General features: G+C 38.9%; 1 protein-coding gene across 1 annotated transcript; it reads left to right on the top strand.

Moving 5' to 3' along the window:
• The first annotated feature begins 3,913 nt into the window (after window positions 1–3,913).
• Window positions 3,914–23,547, top strand: LOC114554825 (receptor for retinol uptake stra6). Its single transcript, XM_028576916.1, has 17 exons — window positions 3,914–4,014; window positions 6,676–6,742; window positions 9,128–9,213; window positions 9,298–9,437; window positions 9,956–10,122; window positions 12,512–12,637; window positions 13,263–13,330; window positions 13,495–13,574; window positions 14,579–14,640; window positions 14,769–14,931; window positions 15,030–15,105; window positions 18,965–19,098; window positions 20,176–20,293; window positions 20,397–20,498; window positions 21,248–21,411; window positions 22,165–22,302; window positions 23,288–23,547. Exons 1-17 carry the CDS (start codon window positions 3,914–3,916, stop codon window positions 23,545–23,547), a joined length of 2,052 nt encoding a protein of 683 aa, XP_028432717.1.
• The last annotated feature ends 482 nt before the right edge of the window (window positions 23,548–24,029 follow it).

Genomic DNA, 24,029 nt, shown 5'->3' with positions numbered 1-24,029 from the left:
TCTGTCTACTTTAACACACAAAACGCTCAACACACACACACACACACACACACACACACACACACACACACACACACACACACACACACACACACACACACAGCCTTAACATAAAGTACAAGATGAGAGTTGAGTTGCAGTTTTTCTCAGATGTTCAGATGCATCGTTAGAAATAATCTGCCCCATTTGCCGAATGCCAATTTCTTCTTTCGCTTATATATTCCAATTAGTTTAGCTAAGGGCCTGTTACAGTAAATGCTTTTTACAAACAGGAGTCCGGTCTTTGGGTAATTCTGCCCGGAGAGGCTGTTCTTAGGAGATGGATGGATACAGTGAAAAAAAGGGGGCTTCGGTCTTATTTGTTAATGGTAAATGTACCAACTATTACCATTAATGTGAAACTCTGTGCCACATATATTTAGACACCCTGTATAGTGACAGTATTGCAGTATTACGTATCCAAATAGTCTTCTCTACTTTAAAAGGAGATGTGAAAGCAGATGGTTGTAGCTGAAGCGAGTGCTGGTGTTCCTTAACTAAATGTCAGTCTGATAAGAGACGTCACTCAGTATTTACTTCACCTTCTAAATCCATCACATGAAAAACATCAGACATCAAACCCATTCAGTTTCGTAGGCCAGTGCTGCAAGTGGAATTGTAAAAGATGACTCTGGGCAAGAAAAGGGAATTCACAGCGTTGCTTTTAGTCAAGTTATTTATTACTCTAATACTAAGAACTTTAAGAGCATTTGTCTTTACATAATTGGAGGCCTTTTTATGTTGTAATAGCAGCAGTTGAGTGTTGTGGGTCCCGTGTAAGGCCCTCAGTCAGAAAATCCTGCTGATCAGATCAGCTGGCCTTCGCCAGCCTCTGTCATATGAGCGAGCTCACACATCCAGATTAAGAAACCTTGAACTCTCAAATGAGATTCGACCAATGTTACAGAAAAGTGTGCTGTGAAATGAACCTTTAAATATTCTTTATGATGCACAAAATGAGCAGCAGAAGATTTAACTGGATCACTGGAATCTTTATCTGGAGCATAAAGATCCCAGTGATCCAGTTAAATCTTCTACTTCTACTTGGTAAAGTTGAATGGTTTTGATGGTTTTATTTATTGATTTTTTGGAAATCTATCAGCTGCTGTAACTGGGCACTCTTAATGTTTTCCTTCATTTCTTATTTTAAATTATAAAAATGATACACAAGTTCAGAGTGATGAAGTCTTACCTACGGTGGCTGACAGGGGCGAACGCACTGCTTACCTAGCTACTGCACATGTGCGACTCCCAATAAAGATGGAACAGAAGTGAGATGTCTCACTCTGTAGCTAAAACAGAGAGCTCAACACTCAGGGTGAAAAGAGGAGCTGCAGCACTGTGTAGTACAACAAAAATATTGTGTTTTCTGAAAATTAAACCATGTAAACCTATTCTGGTACAACCTCTAAATACAATTATGAACCTGAAAATGACCATAAGAGCACTTTAAGTTGCAGAGCTGTCGGCCACTGTACTTACCTCACGTGTAAAACGATCCACATTCTCATTTTGGCCTTTCCTAAGCTCTTTTCACACAAAGGTTGCCCCTGTTTAAATGAAAGATTTTCATGTTATTATAAGATTAGTCTCTTAAGTAACAGGCAGAGAGAGGCAGCAAGTTAACACCCCAAGTCCCACAGAGTGCTTTATTTCAACATGAATACACCAAACATATGCACTCTATCAGACATTGTGATTGTGATAAGATGAAGCAAATCAATATTGTTTCTACTTTTGGTTTGGTGAGGGTGGTGTTTCACTTCACCAGCAAGATTTTAAAACACAGAGGGAAATGTATTCGTGTAGGCACTGTGAGACAGTAAGAGAGATCACATTTTACAGTATTTCTGACATCAAACTAAATCCTTCTTTGGTTAAAATGTATATATATATATATATATATATATATATATATATATATATATATATATATATATATATATGGCTGCAACTAACGATTATTTTCATTCTGGAACAATCTGCTAATTATTTTCTAATTATAATTTTCTCAATTAATCGATTGTTTGGTTTGTGAAACTTCAGAAAATGGAGAGAAATGCCGCAACAATTAGTTTCACAACTAAAAACATAAACAAAATAAAATGATTAAAATAATAATATGACAAGCAGCAAATCCTCCCATTAGAAATGCTAGAACCACGAAATGTTTGGCATTTTTGCATGAAAAATAAGTTTGCTGACAATTTTCAAAATAGTTGCCAATGAACCTTTTTCACAGCAGACATTTTGACTTGTCATAGAAGGAAAAGCACAGCTGAAATTGATAACCTTAACGATGGCTCAATTTGTAAAGTACTTAGTAACTACAGCTGTCAAATATTTTAAGTGATGTTAAAATAACAATATTTCCCTCTGAAATGTAGTGGTTGGAATGAGTAGTGAAGTAAAAAGTGGAATTCAAAGTAAGACAAGTCCTTCGAATTTACACTGAAGTACTTAAGTATATATATTTACATTTATTTATTGAAGAGGAATAACTCCTTGAGATGAACCATCTCGTTTTCGAGGGGGTCCTCTTGTTCAGGTACAGAAATTGACATTGACCTTACAGCGGCAGTCAAACAGAAAAAAAACAAAAAAACAACAACAATAAAAAACAACAACTTACTTTACGATAATAGTAAGTGCAAAAATATATAATACATAACTCATACAACCAAGACATTCACCCATACAAGACTCTCCAAAGGTTGCTCACTCATCCCTCAACAAAGTAAACACATGAACTATGTGAAATATGAAACATATATGTACCGAAACACACATCTAGACACCAGTAAACATGTATGCACACATAAATTTAAGGAATTAATGCACGCTTAAAATAGGTTTCATTTAGTCCCGTTTAAGGGTATCAACTCTATCAGTGGTAACCACTGTAGAGCAGTAGTGAAGTAGTGGCCACCAATAATGCTCCAGCATCTGTCCTGACCTGTACACTCAAACCAGCACATAGATCTAAAAAAAAGTACTTAAGTAAATGTACTTAGTTACACTCAACCACTGAATAAATGGTACTTAAATCCTATTTTAAATGAATTGTAGTATTGAAGTTAAGTGATGATTTAGAAGATCACATCCAGAAGAAATAAGTTAAGTTTAGTTTATTAGTTTACACATATACTACAGATTAATATACTCATATCATATCATATATCATATAATCAATAAAAGATGTGATGGAGAGATGGAAAAGCCCTCATAGGGGCTTAATCTGGGCACTCTCCAATGCATTATCCAATTACAAAGGTAGAAACCAAAACACTAAAAAGAAAAGAAAAGAAAGAGAATAAAGCCCAATGAAAATTACACACAATATCAAATCAACAGAATAAATACAAAAGGAACAATAATATTAGGAGTTACATGGGTTGTTTACAAAGACATTCCATAGGGATAACATTGCACAAACTTGTAACAGTTTTCTTAAATTGCACAAGTGTTAGCCTTGAAAAATATGATGGCAAAGCCTTTAATATCACTGAACATCTGTAATTTAAACCAAACTGAAGTTGAGATGTTCAACAGATAGGAGGCCTGAGTTCAACATAACTTAAAGGATCACCAGAGGTCACACTGGGTCAGTTTCTTCCTCCACTTCTTCTCTTATTCACTGTGTTGTTGACCCTCTCTCTCCTCTTACTCCCCTCTGTGCAGTTGTTAATCTGTGTTGAGCTCTCAGTTGAACTGGAATGTGTCTGGGTGTTTGGGCCAAACTCTCCTGACAGGTTACAGCAGCAGCAGATCACTGAGCGAGGTTAACCGACTAAAAGAAGAGGAGGAGGATCCGGAGCCCTCTGGATCTTTAACCGTCCTGCTTCATCCTGTTTGACACGACTGAACAGCTACGATGAATCAAAGCATGGTCGAACTTGAGCCTTTTGAATATTCCTACTATGATTATTCAGACTGGTACACAAACAACGCAGAGCCAACCAATCCACCAAAAGAGTGAGTACAAACCCCCCACTGAAGACAATTTCATGTTTAAGTCTAAAGGGCTCTGTAGTATTGATTTTATGTACAAGTGCACTTTGGGAAATTGATTAGTTGATTGCTGATAACTTCATAATCGCAGCAAAGTGGTGATTTTAGGTGATTTTACTTGTTACTGTGCTTGATTTGAACATTTTCAAAGATGAAAGCAGTTCTGGAACCTGCACAATTAAGTGTGATTTTACTTGAGCAACTTGTAACCTTAAAATCCAACAAGTCCTCCGAACCATACCACAATATGGGTCGTTTGTTCCATTCCCTGTAATTCAGTGGTGTTCAAACTTTTTTCACTGATTTGCCCCCTTTGAAATATTTTTTTAGCCAAGTACCCCTTGACCAGAATATTTTTGGTAGTAAAAAAAAGCATATATAAAGTAATGTAATTGTATTCAAACAGGGACAATGCACATTAAACATTAACCTTGTATAAGAACAAGGAGAGATGCATTGTACCAAGTTGTAGCACAATTGCTATTCTCGCCCCGTAGTCTCTGGGCAGGTAGGTGAAACAACACATATTCAATGCAAGTGAGGTACAAAACATCAAAATATACAATTTTACAAACACATTCACACTTAATTTACAATTGTGTGCAAAGTTGCATCAATACAATTATCATGGGCTCACTCGTCCCCACATCCTAAAACCCATGAGCTATGCAATCAAAATCCCTCCCATTGCACAAACACGCACACGCACACGCACACGCACACGCACACGCACACGCACACACACACAAAAATCCCAACACAAAGGAAGTGGACATCTGGCCAAAAAGAGTGACATCCGGAATTTCCGGCGGCATCAGAGCAATCCCGGAAGTGGAACGTCGTGGATATACAGTGGGGGAAATAAGTATTTGACCCCTTGCTGATTTTGCAGGTTTGCCCACTTACAAAGAATGCAAAAATCTACAATTTTAATCATATGTACATTCTAACAGTGAAAGACAGAATCCCAAAGAAAATTCCAGAAAATCACATCATATGAATTTATTAAAATTGATAACCATCTGATGAGGAAAAACAAGTATTTGACCCCCTGGACAAACAGCATGTTAATATTTTGTACAAAAGCCATTATTGGCCAGCACAGATGTCAAACGGTTTTTATAGTTGGTGACAAGGTTTGTGCACATTTCGGCAGGGATGTTGGCCCACCCCTCCCCTGCAGACAGCCTCCAAATCATTCAGGTTCCGAGGTTGTCGCCTGGCAACTCGCATTTTAAGCTCCCTCCAAAGATTTTCAATCGGATTCAGGTCTGGAGACTGGCTAGGCCACTCCAGAACCTTGATGTGCTTCTTCTTCAGCCACTCTTTTGTTGCTTTGGCGGTGTGCTTAGGGTCGTTGTCGTGCTGAAACACCCATCCTCAACCCATCTTCAGCTCTCTCACTGAGGGAAGGAGATGTCGGTCCAGAATTCCACGATACATGGCCCCGTCCATCCCCCTCAATACGATGGAGTTGTCCCGTCCCTTGGCTGAAAAGCACCCCCAAAGCATGATGTTGCCACCACCATGCTTGACGGTGGGGATGGTGTTCTTTGGGTTGTACTCTGTGTTCTTTGCCCTCCAAACACGACGAGTTGAGTTGAGGCCAAAAATTTCTATTTTGGTCTCATCTGACCACATCACCTTCTTCCAGGCCTCTTCTGAGTCGTCCAGGTGGTGAATGGCAAACTTCATGCGGGCCTGTACATGTTTCTTCTTGAGCAGGGGGACCTTGCGTGCGCTGCAGGATTTCAATCCATGACGGCGTAGTGTGTTACCAACCGTTTCTTTTGTAACTGTGGTCACAGCTGCCTTCAGTTGATTCATCAGTTCCCCCCTTGTGGTTTTGGGATGATTCCTCACCGTTCGCATGATCAGGGACGCCCCACGAGGCAAGATCTTGTGTGGAGGCCCAGACCAAGGGAGGTTGGCGGTGGTGTGGTGCTTCTTCCATTTCCTGATAACTGCACCGACAGTTGATCTTTTCTCTCCAAGTTGCTTTCCGATTCTCTTGTAGCCCATCCCAGCCTTGTGCAGATCAACAATCTTGTCTCTGATGTCCGTAGAAAGCTCTTTGGTCTTGCCTATGGTGGTGATGTTGGATGCTGGTTGTTTGGGTGTTGACAGGTGTCTTTTATACAGGTAACGAGGTGAGGCAGGTGTATTTAATGTAGATAATTGGTTCGGATTGGGGCTGTGTCTTAAAGAAAGACTAACTGGCTTGTAGGAGCCAGAATACTTGCTGTTTGTCCAGGGGGTCAAATACTTGTTTTTCCTCATCAGATGGTTATCAATTTTAATAAATTCATATGATGTGATTTTCTGGAATTTTCTTTGGGATTCTGTCTTTCACTGTTAGAATGTACATATGATTAAAATTGTAGATTTTTGCATTCTTTGTAAGTGGGCAAACCTGCAAAATCAGCAAGGGGTCAAATACTTATTTCCCCCACTGTAGATCATAAAGAACTCATAAAATCATATGGATCACTTATTCAAGCAATCATCAGCTGTGCAAATCATAAATCAACAATTTTAACAACATGTATCTGTTTATTATTGGTTTACAGATTTTTGCCAATAATTCAGCTTTGTTCATTTTAATGTGTGTTGCCTCTTTGTCAGAGTTATTTTACCATGTGACCCCACAGTGGACGACAAGCTCTTCCACATATGCATGCTGTCAATATCTGTAAGTATACTCAGGTTTAATAAAATCAACTGCAGGCCTATATTTGCAAAGTAAAAGCCCATTTTGTTGGGTATTGATGTAGATTAGACCACTTGTTCCCAACCTTTCTGTCTAATGATGCCGTTATGTAAGGGGTAATTCAACAAACCCGACCGGGTGATCAGGACCCGTTGCGACAAGTGACAGACGGAGGGTTGCAATAAAGAGCTACAGTGTTTACATTGCTATGGACGCAGGATTCCAACCGTAGAGACGGAACGGAGTATTTTCTTAGATAGAGATAGATCCTCTCCAAGTTACCCGGTAGTTTTGGTCTGTTACCCGGTAGGTTTGGTAAGATGTGAGCAAAGAGAGTGCAGAGCCTGAGCCCCCCAGATAATGGAGTGTCGAAATAAGGATCTGGTGGTTCACTGTGTCAAAGGAAGCAGAAAGGTCCAGAAGGATGACGACGATGAAGAGAGAGGTTGCTCTAGTGATGTGAAGCTGCTAAGTGACAGCAAGGAGGGCAGTTTCTGTTAGTAATGTCTGTTCATGGCAATGGACTTTGAGCTGTGAGCCGTCAGAATTATGATGTAAGTACTGTACAGCCTGAGTCAGAATCAGAATAAGCGTAGCCCAGTGTTGCCCAAACCTTTTGACGTGAAAGATAGCGGGCAGTGGTGGCCAAAAGTTTAAAGAAGCGAGCCTGTGACCAGGAGGTCGCCAGTTCAATCCCCAGACCAACAGGATAAAATCTGGGTGGTGAAAGAGCAGCGCTTGTCCCTACCTCATTACCACCCTACCTTATCCCCAACTGTTCCAGTAGAGCTGCTCAGTGGCCAGCAGACTGTGGTTGTACTGGACATGTCGTCATTGCAAATGAGAATTTGTTCTCATTCAACTTACTAAATGTATTAAAAAAAAAAAAAAAAAAAACACAGATTCCAGCTTTTAGATATTATAGTACAGAAAATGTCTGAAACCCATGACCAAAATAGTCATATATTCTGTCATTGTGTTACTGATGGATCGAATTATAGTGAAAATTAATGATTCCCCTTTTTACTGGGGACCCCCTGGAATCCCCTAGAATCCCCTCAATGACCCCTGAAATACCCCAAACACAATAATTACACTACATTGTCCTCCAAAGTAAAGCATGAGGGAAATACAGTGACTGTATATTGTGTTCTGAAGTTTTTGCATTTTCCATCAAGTCCTTCAGTGTTTTTTTCTATAAATGCATCAGCATGCTTTATCTCAGGCAGACGTTCAATTTAATGATGTTTGACCCAATATAAATGGAGGCCACATCGGAAAACTCCTCATACTGTACACACAGAATGGAAATTGACCTATTTAAAAAAAAACAATGTGTACAAACTGTGACAGCTGGGTCACCGCAGCTGAGCAGAAATAACAAGATGTAGTCTGAAGAAAGTTCAGAAATGAGGTTCTTTTTTCAAGGCACTCATGAACAATTTGCCGCTCTATCCCGACTTCCAATTGCATCTACAAAGTTGCTTTGCTTTGTTATTCACGTAGTTTCCATGAGATACTGTAGCTGGCAAACACTATGAAAAATTGAATTTAGTATTGACTAGAAAAGTTCAAATTATTGGGACTAAAGGAGGTACAATACAGTATGACTTAAATAGTTACTTACATGAGTTATGTAGCAGATATCGGCCAATCAGCTGGTGACGTGCCAGACAAAAATTAGCAGCAGCAAATTAAGACAAATAATGATAATAATAATAATAATAACTTTATTTATATAGCACCTTTAAAAACAGAGTGTACAAAGTGCTATGACAGAGAAGCAAGGCAAAAAAGGTCTTTTGATCCGGACCGCGGTCCGGGGGAGGTTTCACACCTGTAATTTTAGTTCGGATCAAACTAAAAAGTCCGACAGTCCGGACCAAACGAGGTATGTGTGAAAACGCCCTAAGTTGAGCACGTTTTGGTTTCAGATTCACGTTTAAATAGAGATAAACTTATTTGTTCTGCCTCCCACTTAAAAACCACAAAAACTACATTTTCAAGTCATGTTTTCAATCAATTCCCCCTTATAGATTTCAGTGCAAAATACAAATAAAACAAGCAGAATCTTCTGTGGATAAAACTAAGCTCATCTAACCTGTCTAGATGAGAATGTCGTTGAATGTTCGACAAAATTAAACGTTGAACTCAAAGTCCACTTACTAGCTTTTGATCCTACACTTTTAACCACATGTCACTGTTTTGTGATGATGTGAGCAAATGTCTGAACCTGTCAACATTTTCAGGAGGAAACAGTGATACGATTTTGTTGATGCAGCAATCTATTTTATTCCAGTATGTACTGTGCAAAGATACACTGTTATAACCCTAACATATGATGCATTTACTTTACTTGCCCTGTAGCTGGTGGTCATGTTAATCCTGGCAGCTCTCACCAGGAAGAACAAACTCTGCCAAGGATTTACAAGAGGATCCTCCAGTATCTTCAGGTGAGTATTGGGAAGTCTAGGCATGAATGGGACATAATACTGCAGTCTCATATTAACTTAATGTTATTGTTCCTGATCTCACAGTCCAGTCAACTTCCTGGACCAGACTCAGAAAAAAGGCCTGGTCATGGCTGTTTTTGGGCAGGTGTTTAGCAAGCTGTCAATGCTCGTGCTCGCCCCAGACCCTCTGCCTTTCTCCAAAGATACTCCAGCGGACATTAAAGGTGGACATTTGGATGTTTAATTTGTACTGAAAAACAGAGCTGCATTTATAGGCTACAATTTGTCAAGAGTTGTTGTCAAAATTATATTTGCTATTGTGCTTTGAGGATTACATTCATGGTTCTAAAGAGATATTTTAGATGATTGTAATTAAAATTCTCAGAATACACAGAGTAATCTATTTTTAATTCATTTTTTAAATGACTCGTAGCTTTTTAAGATATTATGTTAAGATGAATTCACATGATAAGTAGTAACATCAACTGTGACAGTGATATAATCACATGCAAATTCTACACATAGTGGCTTTAATTTAAGTTTAGGGACACTGAATGAATGTAAATAAGTTTTAAGATAAAATACGTCAAATGTTACAAAGGTTAGTAGAACCTTATAAGCTACTTTGGAAATGGGGCAGGACTTCATGTCCTTCTTTTTTGTTTAGTCAATATTAAATATTTCATGAGAGGTCGCACATCAGGGAATGATACATCCCTTTCTTTTATCCCTTGTTTTTCAGAGTACATGAAGATAATCGCCATCTTCTACTATCCTGTCCTGTATTATCCTCTGTTGGTCTGTTGCTCTCTGCAGCACAAAGCAGGTTACGTGTTTGGGACGCTCCTCTCCTTCACTCACTTCGGGGTCCTGGTGTGGCAGAAGTTCGACTGTCCAGTGACTCCAGAGGTGAGACACCAACAACATCTGTAACTGGTGTATATCCATGACTTTTAACTTCCGGGATTGCTAAAACAACTTTTGAACATGTCCCACCAAGACAAGTTCCTTCCCGAGGCTATTTTGCAGCGGCACCGTGGCTCCGTCCAGTGCATATTTATTTAAATCCTTTTTTATTTTACCTTTACTTAGCCAGGAACAGACTCATTGAGATTAAACATCTCTTTTTCAAGAGATACACATACACACAAAATGAAATACACAAAAACACTAAAAACATAAAACAACTGAATCAGCAAATCCCTCAAAGTCTACCACAATCCTAAACGCATCAGGCAAAGTATCTACAGCCAGACGTGGCTGCCTCCAAGTCAACCTTGTAAAAGTGACCAATGAGACCATTATTAACTAACAGTGTTGGGAGTAACGCGATACAGTAATGTATTCCTTTTTGCTGTAACGCAGTAATATAACGCATTACTAATTAAATTTCGGTAATATCATTACCCGTTACAATCTCAGTAACGCGAGTTACAACGCATTTAAATGCAACATTTTTGAAGAATTTCCCAACACCGCGAAGCATTTGTTCACAGGAAAAAAAAAAAGCCGTGCGTATTATTTTATAACATCTGTGTCCCAACAGGTGACGGTACGTCAGCTCGGACAGCTGTGTGTCCGAGCCGCTGACAGATTTAAACATGTCGGGAATTAATGTTTAGGCTTGCTAGTACACGTAAATCATTGCAGTTTATCATCCGTGGAGAGTAACTCTGCCTGTAGTGGAACTGCTTCGAATGACGACCAAAAACTCTTGTCTTTTACTGTGACCATTTACTGTTCAATATGTTGCTGTCATGAACGGTAATAATTATTACAGTTGCAGTTTTACAAACAAGAAAGTGAGCAACTTAGCTTGACGGACATGTTGCATCTCAGTAAGCTAGCAAAAGTACACAACAGACAACTTCCGTGTAGGCTACTTCAAAATAAAAGCACTTCCTGTGACGGTTCGCAGTAAAACTATATTACTGTTAAAAAAAATAAGGTTGTGGACCTTTTCACATATCAGCTGTAAATCAAGTACTGTAAATAATATAAATAGTTAGTTTTAATCACACTATAATTGACCATTTCCTTTAGACTGTTTTAAACTAAACAACAGCACTGGAATTTCTTATTCAAGTGCTTTAAACAAACATTTTACAACAATGCCGTACTTCAGAAGATACTTTTAATTGAGTATTTTCATTTTCTCCTACTTGTATATTGTACGTTTTACTTATCTATTTTTTATAGCTTTAGTTACTTTGCATATCCATATTAATTATACAAAATATTATGAATAATCTATGATGTATCAAAGTGGATAAAGAGGAGACTTTATTGATCCAATGGTGAAATTCACAAGCTAGCTGCCAAGTCAAACTTCCGCTATTATTTTGGTGAAAGTAACTCAAAAGTAATGCAAAAGTAGTGTAACGCAATACAATTCAGAGACAGTAATATTGTAATATAACTAATTACTCTCAAATGACAGTAACTAGTAATCTATAATGTATTACATTTTGAAAGTAACTTGCCCAACACTGTTAACTAATCAGACTCATTAAAGGAGAAATCTGGCGCAAAATGAACCTAGTGGTTAATAACACATGATAACCGAGTCGACCGTTCTCTGGGATATGTTTTTTTTTAACGACGAACGCCGTGCTTGAGCTATGTTACTGGTTACACGGAGCTCGTCGTTCGACTGGTCGTGACTGTTATCCCAAGATGGCGCCTGCCTGTATATGTGAACGGTACTCTCTTTATAAACTATCTTTTTAATAAACTGTCTGTACACTTACAAAGTTCTCAATGCTTCAGTTTACATGTAGGGCCCCTCATCATGCTACCGTGGAAGTGTGGTGCCATTTTGAGCCTTGTTAGTGGTATAGAAATAGCGATATCTTTTTACTTTACCTGTGCCCAAAGGACTAGCGTTATAAGCTAATTAGCGGTAAAACAGGTCACATTCGATTAGCATAAAAACAGATCCCAGAGAACGGTTGACTCGGTACACATGGTATTAACCCCTGGGCTCATTTTGCGCCGGATTTCTCCTTTAAGTTTCATGGATCTCTGTAATGTGTTCCATGTAGAGGGAGCAGCAAACTTAAACGTTTTAATTTTTATTAGCACCGCCCAAGACGATTGTGATTGGTTTAAATAAATGCCAGTAAACCAGAGCGTGTTTAACTCCTCCGCAGCGCTGTAGAGGAAGGTCTGGCAATGAAAGACTATGATGTAACAACACTCAAACCATGGTGAAATAAAACCACAACGGTTTTCGGGACGATTCTACGTGAACTGATTCTTCAAAACATTCAATTTCTTTATATTTTTCTCTTCACAGATCTATAAGTACTACGCTCTGCTTGCAAGTCTGCCTCAGCTGGCCTGCCTTGCATATCTCTGTGTCCAGTTTCCTTTGTTGTTTGTGAAAGGACCAAAGACTGACGAGGTGAGAAAAGTTCAGCCTGTACAAAACTACCATTTGTCCTCTGATATAAATGTAAATACCAACATGTAAACTAATCTCTGGTGCAACTGAAGCAAGAAAAACATGAATTTCAACTATGTAAAACATAACCACGATTACTGTAAGCAGCTTGTGCAGAACAGAGTGGGTTTAACTCAGCGTCCTTGAGCAGATTATGACGAGGAAGTTGCTATTTTTTCCCCTTTCAAACATATTCATAGAGTTTTTGTTTTAACAGCAGGTTTAATCTGTCTACAGTTTTCATTCATAATTTAGAAGAGAAATCCCTGTGATGAGAGTCAACAAATAAGCAATAAAACCAGCACTTTCATTCACTAATATATTATTTTCTTGTATTTGTATGTATGCTTGTTGTTATTGCTCCTCCACTGAGAATGATGATTTTCCTTTCAGGTCACGATTAACAAGAATGGGCAATATCAAGACATAATGTTTCTCATATTGAAATGATGCTGAACCATCCTAAGAGTCACTTTAGCAAGATTTTTGACTGTAAATCATTATGGAAATTAAACCCATGACCTTCTACTAATAACACCCTCTCATACAGTGACTCATTATGAAGTGATCATTTGATGTGAAGTCTGATTCCCTCTGCTCACAGGACCTTGACAGCAGCTACTACACCAAATATGTAAAGTTACTTCTCAAGAAAAAGTCCTCAACTGCCAGGTGAATGGAGATTAAGTGTGTTTTATGTGTTTTAAAAATATATAATTTGAAAATATAAATTGTTAAATAAGGTACGGAAGTCATCTTTCTTAAAATTTAAAGAAAGATCTTTCACACTGCATGCGGCTGACATGATATGTTCTATGTGTTTATATATGTTGCAGCTCTTTAACTACAGACAAACCAACGCTGGCAGAGAGAATACTGGAGGTGCCTAAGAGTTATATCTATACACCAGAAAAAGGTGTGAGCACTCATACAAGTAGAGATTTTTTATTTTTATTTTTTTTTTTATCTATGTCTGCTCAGTGAACAGTACACATTTTAGTCCCTAAGGCTGAATTCACACCAAATCAAGCGTGATTAGCGTAGGGTTGTGCAGCAGTGTGGGAGTGTCACTTAAATAGCCCATTTTTGTCTCTGTTATGTTTCCCATGCTGCTAACATAAGCCATGCTGCTAGTGTGCAGGGGATTGTCTGTCTGCATCGACAGATTAAGAAAACACATTTACTTTCAATAACCAGAATGTGAGGCCTATCGTTACAGTTTAAACTGCTGCACAAGGCCAAATTGAGTGACTACATGTGAAAACAGTGCCGCAAACTCGTTTTTATTTTGAATGAAAGTAGCAGCACTAACTCCAAAAGTCGCTAAAAATCACCAGATGATGCTTAGATATTGGTGACATCATTGCGTGTCATTTGCATAAAGCTTCGTGGCTGTGTTGGCTAACTGCCTGCTGCTCATGGCCGAAGGAGAAAGGGAGAGGGACTCGTGCTGTTGGCAGAGGAGCTGTGCACTTTAATTAAATTTAAAATTTAATTAAAGAAAAAAATTTGTCGCTAGTCACTTTTTAGAAATAAAGTCGCTAAGGGGGTCTGAAAAGAGAGGGAGAAAGCTGCCATTTTGGCAACACTACGTGAACTATAATGTTAGAGTACATTGTGCTTTGTCTGATGGCACCAAATGCTATTACGTGATTGGCCACTGCAGCATGACGGGTTTAATTTCTCCAAAAAGTTGATTCTGTGTCAACTTTGTGCCACAGGGCTGCTGCAGGTTTTTTTCTCCCCACTGGTGCAGCCTAAATGCACTACCCACATTCAAAGGACTGTTGTTGATTTGGTGTGAATGCGGCTTTTATCTTTGAAGTTATACAGTGATGTTGAATCCAAATGACTGAGATAAACTCCACTGTAACAGAAGCGACTGTGAGTTATTCTTCCTTTTCATTTCTTTCTCTTTAGTGTTTCGTTTTCCACTAAAACTGGCAGTGTCAGCGTTTGTTGCCCTTGTGGCAATATATCATGTAAGTTGTATGTACGCCGCCGTCATGACCTTTACCCTCTTAAATCAGACAAAAGATGGTTACTGCTGTCTGCCATTGTGGAGCATAAATGTATCATGTGAACGTCTTCACTGTTCAATGTGTTTCAGATAGCATTGTTGTTAGTCGTCCTGGTAGTCCCCACTCTCCATATCGTCCGTGCCGGTATCGATGAAAACATGTACTTCCTGTTACTGGGCTTTGGGATCGTCCTATCAGATGATAGGATGGAGGTCGTCCAAATTCTGACCTTCTATACTTGGCTGCTGGAAGGTATGTGGGGGGGCTACAACAACAAACAAAATCTGGGAGTGTGTCGTTATAAAGCAATTGCCTAATTTTTTATTTCGCCCCCCCATGTTGTTTGTTAGTGTGTTTCCTCTGTGCAGTGACCCTGTCTTGTTTGGTCAGTCTCATCATGATCATGAGGTCCATGATACTTCACAGGTATGTGCAGTAAAACCCTGGCGTTTAACCATTATTATAAATTGTCTATCTGCCTGGTTTGATGAATAAACAAGACTTTCATTTATAGGTTTACTTTGTACCATCACTGCATGAGTCAGTGCCCCACTTGGGCCACCCTAGTCATAAAAGTGTGGACACGACCCTGAGGAGTCACTGGTTACAGAAGAAGCTCTTTTATAGACCCAATCACAATGTTTGTTTACAGTTACTTCCAGGTAGAAACCCCCCGTGTCCCGTACATACAATTTAAAGGCGCTAAGCAAACAGGGACGAGTAACAACTGGATATTCTCTCATCTCATTTCCACTAACATTAGGTTGGAGACCTAATTTACCTGTTGGGTCATAGACTTAATGGTCCCATGGCATGAAAATGTCACTTTATGAGGTTTTTTAACATTAATATGAGTTCCCTCAGCCTGCCTATGGTCCCCCAGTGGCTAGAAATGGTGATAGGTGTAAACCGAGCCCTGGGTATCCTGCTCTGCCTTTGAGAAAATGAAAGCTCAGATGGACCAATCAGGAATCTTCTCCTTATGAGGTCAAAAGGAGCAAGGATACCTCCCCTTTCTCTGCTTTGCCTGGCCAGAGAATTTGGCCCACCCATGAGAGAGAGACATCATGGCTTTCAAACGAGCAAAGTGGCAGTTTGTACAGTTTGATTTGGTTTATCAAAGATGCTAGCAAAATAACACAGTACATTAAATCAGCACAGGTTGGATTTCTGTGTTTAACTATATATCTTTAAACGTTATAGTTACAGAAATAATTCAGTATCAACATATATTCACCTTATAAAGTTAATATGGTCACTTGGTGAAGGTGGTGGAAAACTATGGAGCTAAATCGGGGCCAAATGTTTTGTTCATTCGAAAAAAATATATATAGTTGAAAAAATAAAGCTTGAAATTGAAAATTTAAGTTTTGGTCAAAACTTGGAAAAAATAAAACCATGTATTTGAACTAAAAATAAGTGTACCAATTTTTCTTTCAGTTTGAATAAAATATAGATTCAATTCTGGAATTATTTTGAATAAATTATAAATTTTCATTTTTCACTTTTATATTTGTTTTCAGTTCCACATTTCATGTTTTCAGATTCAAAAGTTATTTTTTTTTTTACGGCTTCAAATCTTTTTTTTTACGGCTTCAAATTTTTTTCGGTTTCAGATTTGTTTTTCACTTTCAGATATTTTTTTTTTCGGTTTGAGACTTTTGGCAATGATTTGGCATGGGGGGCGTGGCTTCAACTCAGAGGGGCGTGGTATTATGAGTGACAGCCTATCAAAGAAGGCAGAAGACTCCTCTTTCATGTTGACTTCAGGAAATGGTGTTACTGTGAGAACTATGACTGAATGCTTTCTATCCACTATATACATGTGATTTTTACTTAAACTGATGCCAGTGACAAAGTTCCATTTAAAAAAATGTTTTGGACAACAAATGGTACCAATTACATTATAAGAGCAGTAAACTGTGCCAGATTGTGCAGTTCAGCAGGAACAATGACTTCTCCCACTTCCATGTATGACTTATAGCACCACAGTATTCACTGGCACCAGCCCACAGGTAGGACATGTGAAAGATATTAGCATTTTTGAATAGATACTTTGCGACGTTATCCCCTCAGTGGCATTTTTTTTTTGTGATTAACACATAAAAAGGAAAATAGGTGGACAGCTGGACAAAGCTGGCAATCAAGCATCGCTAGCACTAAAGTTAGCATTAACTAACGTTAGCTTCACACTAGCTGGTGTTTTTACACTAATTTCAGTGTCCAGCTCAAGTTTTTTTTACTTTAACGTGTATTGGTCTTTGTTAACCTCGGTTTGTCAGAATGACCATAACTTGACAGTGGCTGCAGGGAAGAAGGTCTCCTTTTATAGAGTAGACAAATATGACTTTACATTAATGCTCTGACCTGATAAATTACGTTTTACACTATAACGTTACATGTAACAGCATGACAGTTATGCCTTACAAAATATGCCAAGTGGGCAAACTTTGAAGGCTTCTACCACAGCCTAACTTAAGTATCAGAATACACTAACTTGTCTTTTTGTATTTGTATGTCTTACTGTCTGTTTTCTGGACGGTGTGTGTCCGTAATAAAAGCTTTGATTGATTGATTGATTAACAAAGCGGACCAGGACAAGTTATGTTGTTTAAACTAACCATGAAAAGGTAACACTAGCAATGTTAGTTATCTATAATGTTTTACATTTATAAGGCTGTACGGCTGCAGGCAGCCACTGTCGAGTTATGGTCATTCTGACAAACAGAGGTTAACAAAGACCACTACACGTTAAAGTCAAAAAACTTGAGCTGGACACTAAAATTGGTGTAAAAACACCAGCTAGTGTGAAGCTAACGTTAGTTAATGCTAACTTTTGTGCTAGCGATGCTTCATTTCCAGCTGTCCACCTATTTTCCCTTTATGTGTTAATGACAAAAAAAATGCCACTGCGGGGATAATGTCCCAAAGTATTTATTCAAAAAGGCTAATATCTTTCACATGTCTTACCTGTGGGCTGCGCCAGCAGGTTGCCTTGGTGGAGCGGACGCTATGCTGACTGACGAGTGAATACTGTGGTGCTACATTCAATGTCATACATGGAAGTGGGAGAAGTCATTGTTCCTGCCGAACTGCACAATCAGTTTATTGCTCTTATAGTGTAATTGGTACCATGTGTTGTCCAATACAATTTTTTAAATGGAACTTTGTCACTTGCATCAGTTTATTAAGTAAACATCACATGTATATAGTGGATAGAAAGCATTCAGTCATAGTTCTCACAGTAACACCATTTCCTGAAGTCAACATGACAGAGGAGTCTTCTGCCTTCGTTGTTAGGCTGTCACTCATAATACCACGCCCCTCTGAGTTGAAGCCACGCCCCCCACGCAAAATCGGGGCCAAAAGTCTGAAACCGAAAAAAAATTATCTGAAAGTGAAAAACAGATCTGAAACCGAAAAAAAAAGATTTGAAGGCGTAAAAAAAATAAGTTTTGAATCTGAAAACATGAAATGTGGAACTGAAAACAAATATTAAAGTGAAAAATGAAAATTTATAATTTATTCAAAATAATTCCAGAATTTAATCTATATTTTATTCAAACTGAAAGAAAAATTGGTACACTTATTTTAAGTTTGAATACATGGTTTTATTTTTTCCAAGTTTTTACCAAAACTTAAATTTTCAATTTCAAGCTTTATTTTTTCAACTATATATATTTTTTTCAAATGAACAAAACATTTGGCCCTGATTTAGCTCCATAGAAAACAGTTGCCTGTTTTTACATCCTGTAGACGCAGACAAAATTAACATTTATTTGGAGTCTTTTGTTTTTTAGCTCTGCTTTGGTCTTTTGGTAACACTTTACTTGAAGGCATCTACATAAGAGTGACATGACACTGTCATGAACACATGACACTGTCATGACACAGTCATGACACATGAACCTTAACCCTAACCATAACCATAACTTGTCATGACAAAAACCAAATTACACTTACTAAAAGAAGCGTTATGTCATAAACGTTCATGACTTGTTTATAATGTTTATGACAGTGTTAGGTCACTCTTATGTAGATACCTTCAAGTAAAGCGTAACCTGTCTTTTTGGTCACCAACTGAGAAATATCTGCTACGTGGTAACACAATTTTAAGTTATGTGATTGGATGTTCCTCCATGTAATGCTCGCTGGGACTTGATAATAAATGACTGATAATTCAACCAGTTTCATGTCCATCCAAGCGTTGGAAACAGTCACTTCACATTTGACCTCCTCTCCTTTCTTGAGATTGAGATGCATCCCTTGTTTTAATTTGTTTCAGGTCAAACCTGAAAGGACTGTATAAGGGAGACATTTACAGCATTTATAACAGCCAGAAGACCATCCGTCCATCTAAACCTGGTATTGTCTGTTGGATGGGTTTGACAGGATACCAGGCTGCGATCGTCTGCCTCGGTGAAGCTCAAATACACAGAAAAATACACACAAATTCTTACTTTATTGAAGGATAAAGTAGTAGTTTTCCTACTGTCCACACGTATCAGAAAGAGACAAACACCAACAGTGAATTAATCCCACTCGTAGGATCAATTGAAAGTATACTGCACAACACACTCAAAACATTTTCAGACCCCTTTACTTAGGCTAAAATTGTCACAACATCAGTCCACACTTGATAAGCCATAATGTCAAAGCTAAAACAAAGCTTGCCCTTTTGCTCTGATATGCATTGTCTGCTGTGAGACCTTACATACACAGCTGTGTAAGTCTTTTCAAATTATGTCCAGTCAGTTAAATCTACCCCAGGTGGAATTCAATCAACGATTATCAAGAAATGGGATGCACCTGAACTGGGGCTATATAAGGGGAAAAAGTGAATATAAAGGCAGCAACATAACAAAATGTGGAAAAAGTGAAATGGTCTGAATACTTTCTGAATACACTGTATCTAGCTAAAACCTGAAAGCTTCTTCCTCTGTGCCATAGAGCTCCATTGTTGTCCAAAAACTATTAAAAACACATCAGTGAGCCACACTGTTAACATGAACACACACATTGTAGTTTATTGTGACCACACACCGTCCTGCTGCCACAAATACTACCTAGAGCATCAAAATGTGGATAAATTCGCCACTGAAATTAGTCCCCAACAAATGCTTTTGCAGTGTCCTCCTATTTGAGTAACATTTGATAAAAATTACACTGACCAGCTGTAAAATATGTTTTTGCTCTGTGTTTAAAATGTACAAGTTCAGGCACAAATGGTTTACGGGGCTGAATGCAAAAGACAGGGATTATAAATTGGACAGTATGCAGAGACAGACTTTTGTATTTTCTCAGGATTCTTTGACAATATATACCAACAATATAGACTAATGTTGGCCTTATCCTTTTAGTTAATGCTAGAAGTCAAGAGTGAAATAGGAGAATTCATTCCTCAACTGTTTTATTAAAGAATGTTTTGAAGAAAAATGAAAATACCTTTTGGAAATGTGTTTTGACAAATGGCCTGTTTCTCTGTTGTGTCGGCAGGAATGGTTATTCAGACTGTCGTGTTTTTCATCTGCTTCTTGTTCCTGGTGTTTTTGATCATTATCCCTGTTTTTTACGGCCGCAATATCATCGTTTTTGAAATTGCTGGGAAGGCATGGTGAGTCAGCGACCTTTATCTCTTTTTTTCATTTTATGATTAATTATCAAAACAGAGACTATATTTTATATATTTTTCATTTTCCATCTTTGTGATGTCTCAGGCCGGGCTGGGTCACACTGATCCTGGTTACAGCGCTTCAACATGTGACTGCTAAGTTTGCTTTTATCAAAAAAGAAGCCGGTACGACTGACTTGAACAACAGGTATGAAGCTCATTAATGTGTGATGTGATAATAATAGGATTAATGCTACATTTTCAGGATGAAACCATAGACTGTATAATATTAATGGACAATGCATCCGGTTCGGCAAAATTCTGCAAATGCGGAAGTGCCTTAAACCTTCCAGCAGGGGGCGACACATGCGGTTGCAAAAGGAGGTCGGTTTCTGTAGAAGTCTATGAGACCCACTTCTCACTTGATTTATTACCTCAGTAAACATTTTCATGAGTTTATGGTCTCAATCGCTATTTTTTTAAGTCTTCTGCAACACAGAAGAATTATGGTCTCGTTGATTTTAAAATCAGCAATAAAGCAGGGGGTGTTTTAGGGTGTGGCTATGATGTGATTGCCAGTGAAAGTGTGTAACGTAACGTGGCTCCTCCCTCACTCTTCCGTCTCGTCTAAAATCGTTACATCCGGAACCAGGATGGCTGCGCCCGTAATGGCAAACTTGACAACTCATAGCAAATCTCCACAAACCAATGGGTGACATCACACATGCTCTGTCCATTAGTATTATACAGTCTATTTTAAACATAAATGTGTCTTAATTGCTGCTTGAACAAACAACTTATGTGGGTGTTTTTCAGGGAAGGACAGTTTCCTTGTCACAGACTGAATAGTACAAATAATGCCAAGTAAACTGATCTAAAATCAGTGGTGTGCCCCTTTACCAGAATACAGAAAAATAATACAACCATCATTAAACCATATTTTATGGTGATTTCCAGAGAGAGTCTGTTCCTCCTGACGTACCTGCTGTTCCTGATCAACACCCTGGTCGGACTGGTAGTCGCTATATGGAGAATGGTGATAACAGCTTTGTACAACATCGTCCATCTTGGTCGTATTGACATCAGTCTTCTGCACCGCACTGCAGAGTCCTACGACCCAGGTATAGGCTACTCTTTTATAGTTTTTAGACAACAATGGAATCCTATTGCAAAGGGGAATAAAGCCCTATTCGCACAGGATTAGTATCATCTGGGAAACTTGTGTAATTTAGAAATTACCTTCCCACATCTGATTTTTCGCGCATTCGCAGAGGATAAGCAAAGCTTGCTTTTACTTGAATTTACTGAATTTACTGTGAGGCCGCCGCACCACACTTGGGTCGGGGTTTTGTATTGATTTGTGCCAGGCTCGGTAGTTAACAGAGGCGCATACCCTATCCCCGCCACGGCGGCACCCACACAGCATCACTGTCAACCCTTGGACGAAGCCGCGGGGAGCGCGTCGACTCAGGCTGGAGGTCTCTGGTTGGGCAGTGGTCCAGACTAGGTTGGCCATGAAAGGTGACGTTCGCAGCCCCCCGCGATCCAATATTGCGGGGGGCATAGGAATATGCCGGAATATGGTAGGTCATTTGCAAGGGAATTTTTATTTCACAAATTACAGACATCGCACGGGATTAAGATCACAGCCAAACTCCCTAATTATTACAAATGACTAGAGGTCACCAGGTAACACTAATCCTGTGCGAATAGGGTTTAAGATATATCAAGCTTTAGGTACAGACAATACTTGTTAACTTAATTACTAGTTTTGTACCCATGTAAATATCAATTGTCAGGCAGAGAACTGAATACATTTTTGACCATGGTTAGTCTGACTTTTGCCATGCCCTGTGACCTTTGACCCCATCCAGCCTACCGATACTACGCCCACTCCCTGAAGGTGGAGGTCAGCCAGTCACACCCAGTGATGAAGGCTTTCTGTGGGCTGCTGGTGGACATGATGATCGAAGGCGGCAGAGTTGGGCAGAAAATAAGAGACGCAGAGGAAGGTAGAGACCCTGAATTACAAACACACACAAACAAATGAGCTTTCAATTTCGAGTCAAAATCGCAGAATTGGGGTAAGGGATTTGAGAGGAAGTGACATACTGTTTTAATTATGCTTTGTTCCCCTTGACCTATGTTCTATATCAGTTATTATTAAAATTTAAATAAAAAAAGTTGGAAAAAAAAAAGAAAGAAAAAAACAATCACAGGATCGGCCAGGACTCTCCCAGTATGTTTTTCTCTTTCCACCCTTGGGACTCTCTGGTGCATTCAGGCGCACCTTTTTAAACTAATGGTGCATTCAATTGTGCCTCGTAAACTCTGAGAAACTCAAACTGTTGTTGCAAAGTACTCCTGCTTTCAAGCTCCTTGAGTGGCATTGCTGTCCCTGTAGAAAAAAACATGTTTAAATTACAAATTGAATTGAATTGTGGATTTGGAGAATTGTGAAACCCTTCCTATAAACAATATACACTATAGCCCCTGTAATGCACCCCTGAGGCTGTAATGTTCATTGTGAAGAAAACCAAAGTGTTAGAAAGATAGACTTTAGTATTCAACAAATGAAAATATGGACCTGATGATGGCACTAGATGAAAAGTCACAGAATTACTAGAATTATAATTAAGTTTACATAAAACATTGTCTGCACCAAATGTCACGGCAATCCATCCAACAGTTATCAAACCACAAACGTGAATCTGTCTGTACTTAAATTTGTCAAAATCTTTCAATTGATAAGGGAAATTTTAGACCTGCTGGTGGTGCTAGACGAAGAGTCAGAGGATCCTCAAAGTCTGTAGCCTTTATCCTCTGGTGACCATGAATGGCTGTACCGAGCGACCAACAGAAAGACATTGAAAGGGCTATGATTGAAGTTGCAAGATTTTCAAAACATCAATCTTTAAAGCAACATCCAGTATATTCATTCATCCCTCAGTGTGGTATCTCATTCTACCTTGACAGCCTGCTCCTCCATGCTTTCAGGGATTCAAGAGAATAGGCCGAGCAAGGCAACCAGCCGTCGGAGGATTCGCTGTCGCTGGCAGCTGCTGTACACACTGGTCAACAACCCGTCCCTGCTGGGCTCCAGGAAGCACTTCCAGACAATGCAGACCTCGGAGAGCGTCCTGAACGGGACCCCCAAATGCAGCACAAAGAAAGGCAGCAAGAAGGACACTGGCATGTCTGCTGCCGAGCCAGTCCAGTCCACTGAGACCCCGTCAAACCAAGATAAAACTGATTGAGATCCCTAGTCTATATCATGTTGTTGGCAGTATATGCCAAACAAAATCCTATTTAGCAAGTATGTCGCTAAATCTAGTTATACATGAACTGCAACCAATAAAATTTTTTTAATTCTTCTTCACATCATCTAATGCCGTTTTAAAACATTCTCGCTTTCTATAGTATCTGCACACAGCAACTACAATATGGTTAAGATTAGATAAAGATCGTTGTAACGGCACATAAACCATAGTTAAAGTATGGTTAGAGTTAGGCAACTTAAACATTTGGTTAAGATTAGGGAAAGCTTGTGATACTGGGCTCGGTGATCAAGGCCAAATGCAGAGCTGTGTTATTTGGTTGTAAACCTGCCATTTTGTTTTTGTGTATGAATGCGTCCAGTCTGATCTTTTTTGGAGTACACTGTATATTCTCATTGACATAATGCTAGATTTTTACACAGTCCAGATGAGGACACAAGAATAAACTAAAAAGTCAGTCA

This window comes from Perca flavescens, chromosome 1 (assembly GCF_004354835.1).
Source record: "Perca flavescens isolate YP-PL-M2 chromosome 1, PFLA_1.0, whole genome shotgun sequence".
Classification (NCBI taxonomy): domain Eukaryota; kingdom Metazoa; phylum Chordata; class Actinopteri; order Perciformes; family Percidae; genus Perca; species Perca flavescens.
The sequence above is the reverse complement of the archived record's forward strand: the minus strand, read 5'-3'. Positions and strand labels throughout refer to the sequence as shown.

Coding starts and splice junctions, on each gene's coding strand:
- LOC114554825 (XM_028576916.1), top strand. CDS start 3,914: ATGAATCAAAGCATGGTCGAACTTGAGCCTTTTGAATATTCCTACTAT. Junction 6,743..9,127: donor TATGCATGCTGTCAATATCT/GTAAGTATACTC, acceptor CTTGCCCTGTAG/CTGGTGGTCATGTTAATCCT. Junction 14,932..15,029: donor CTATACTTGGCTGCTGGAAG/GTATGTGGGGGG, acceptor GTTGTTTGTTAG/TGTGTTTCCTCTGTGCAGTG.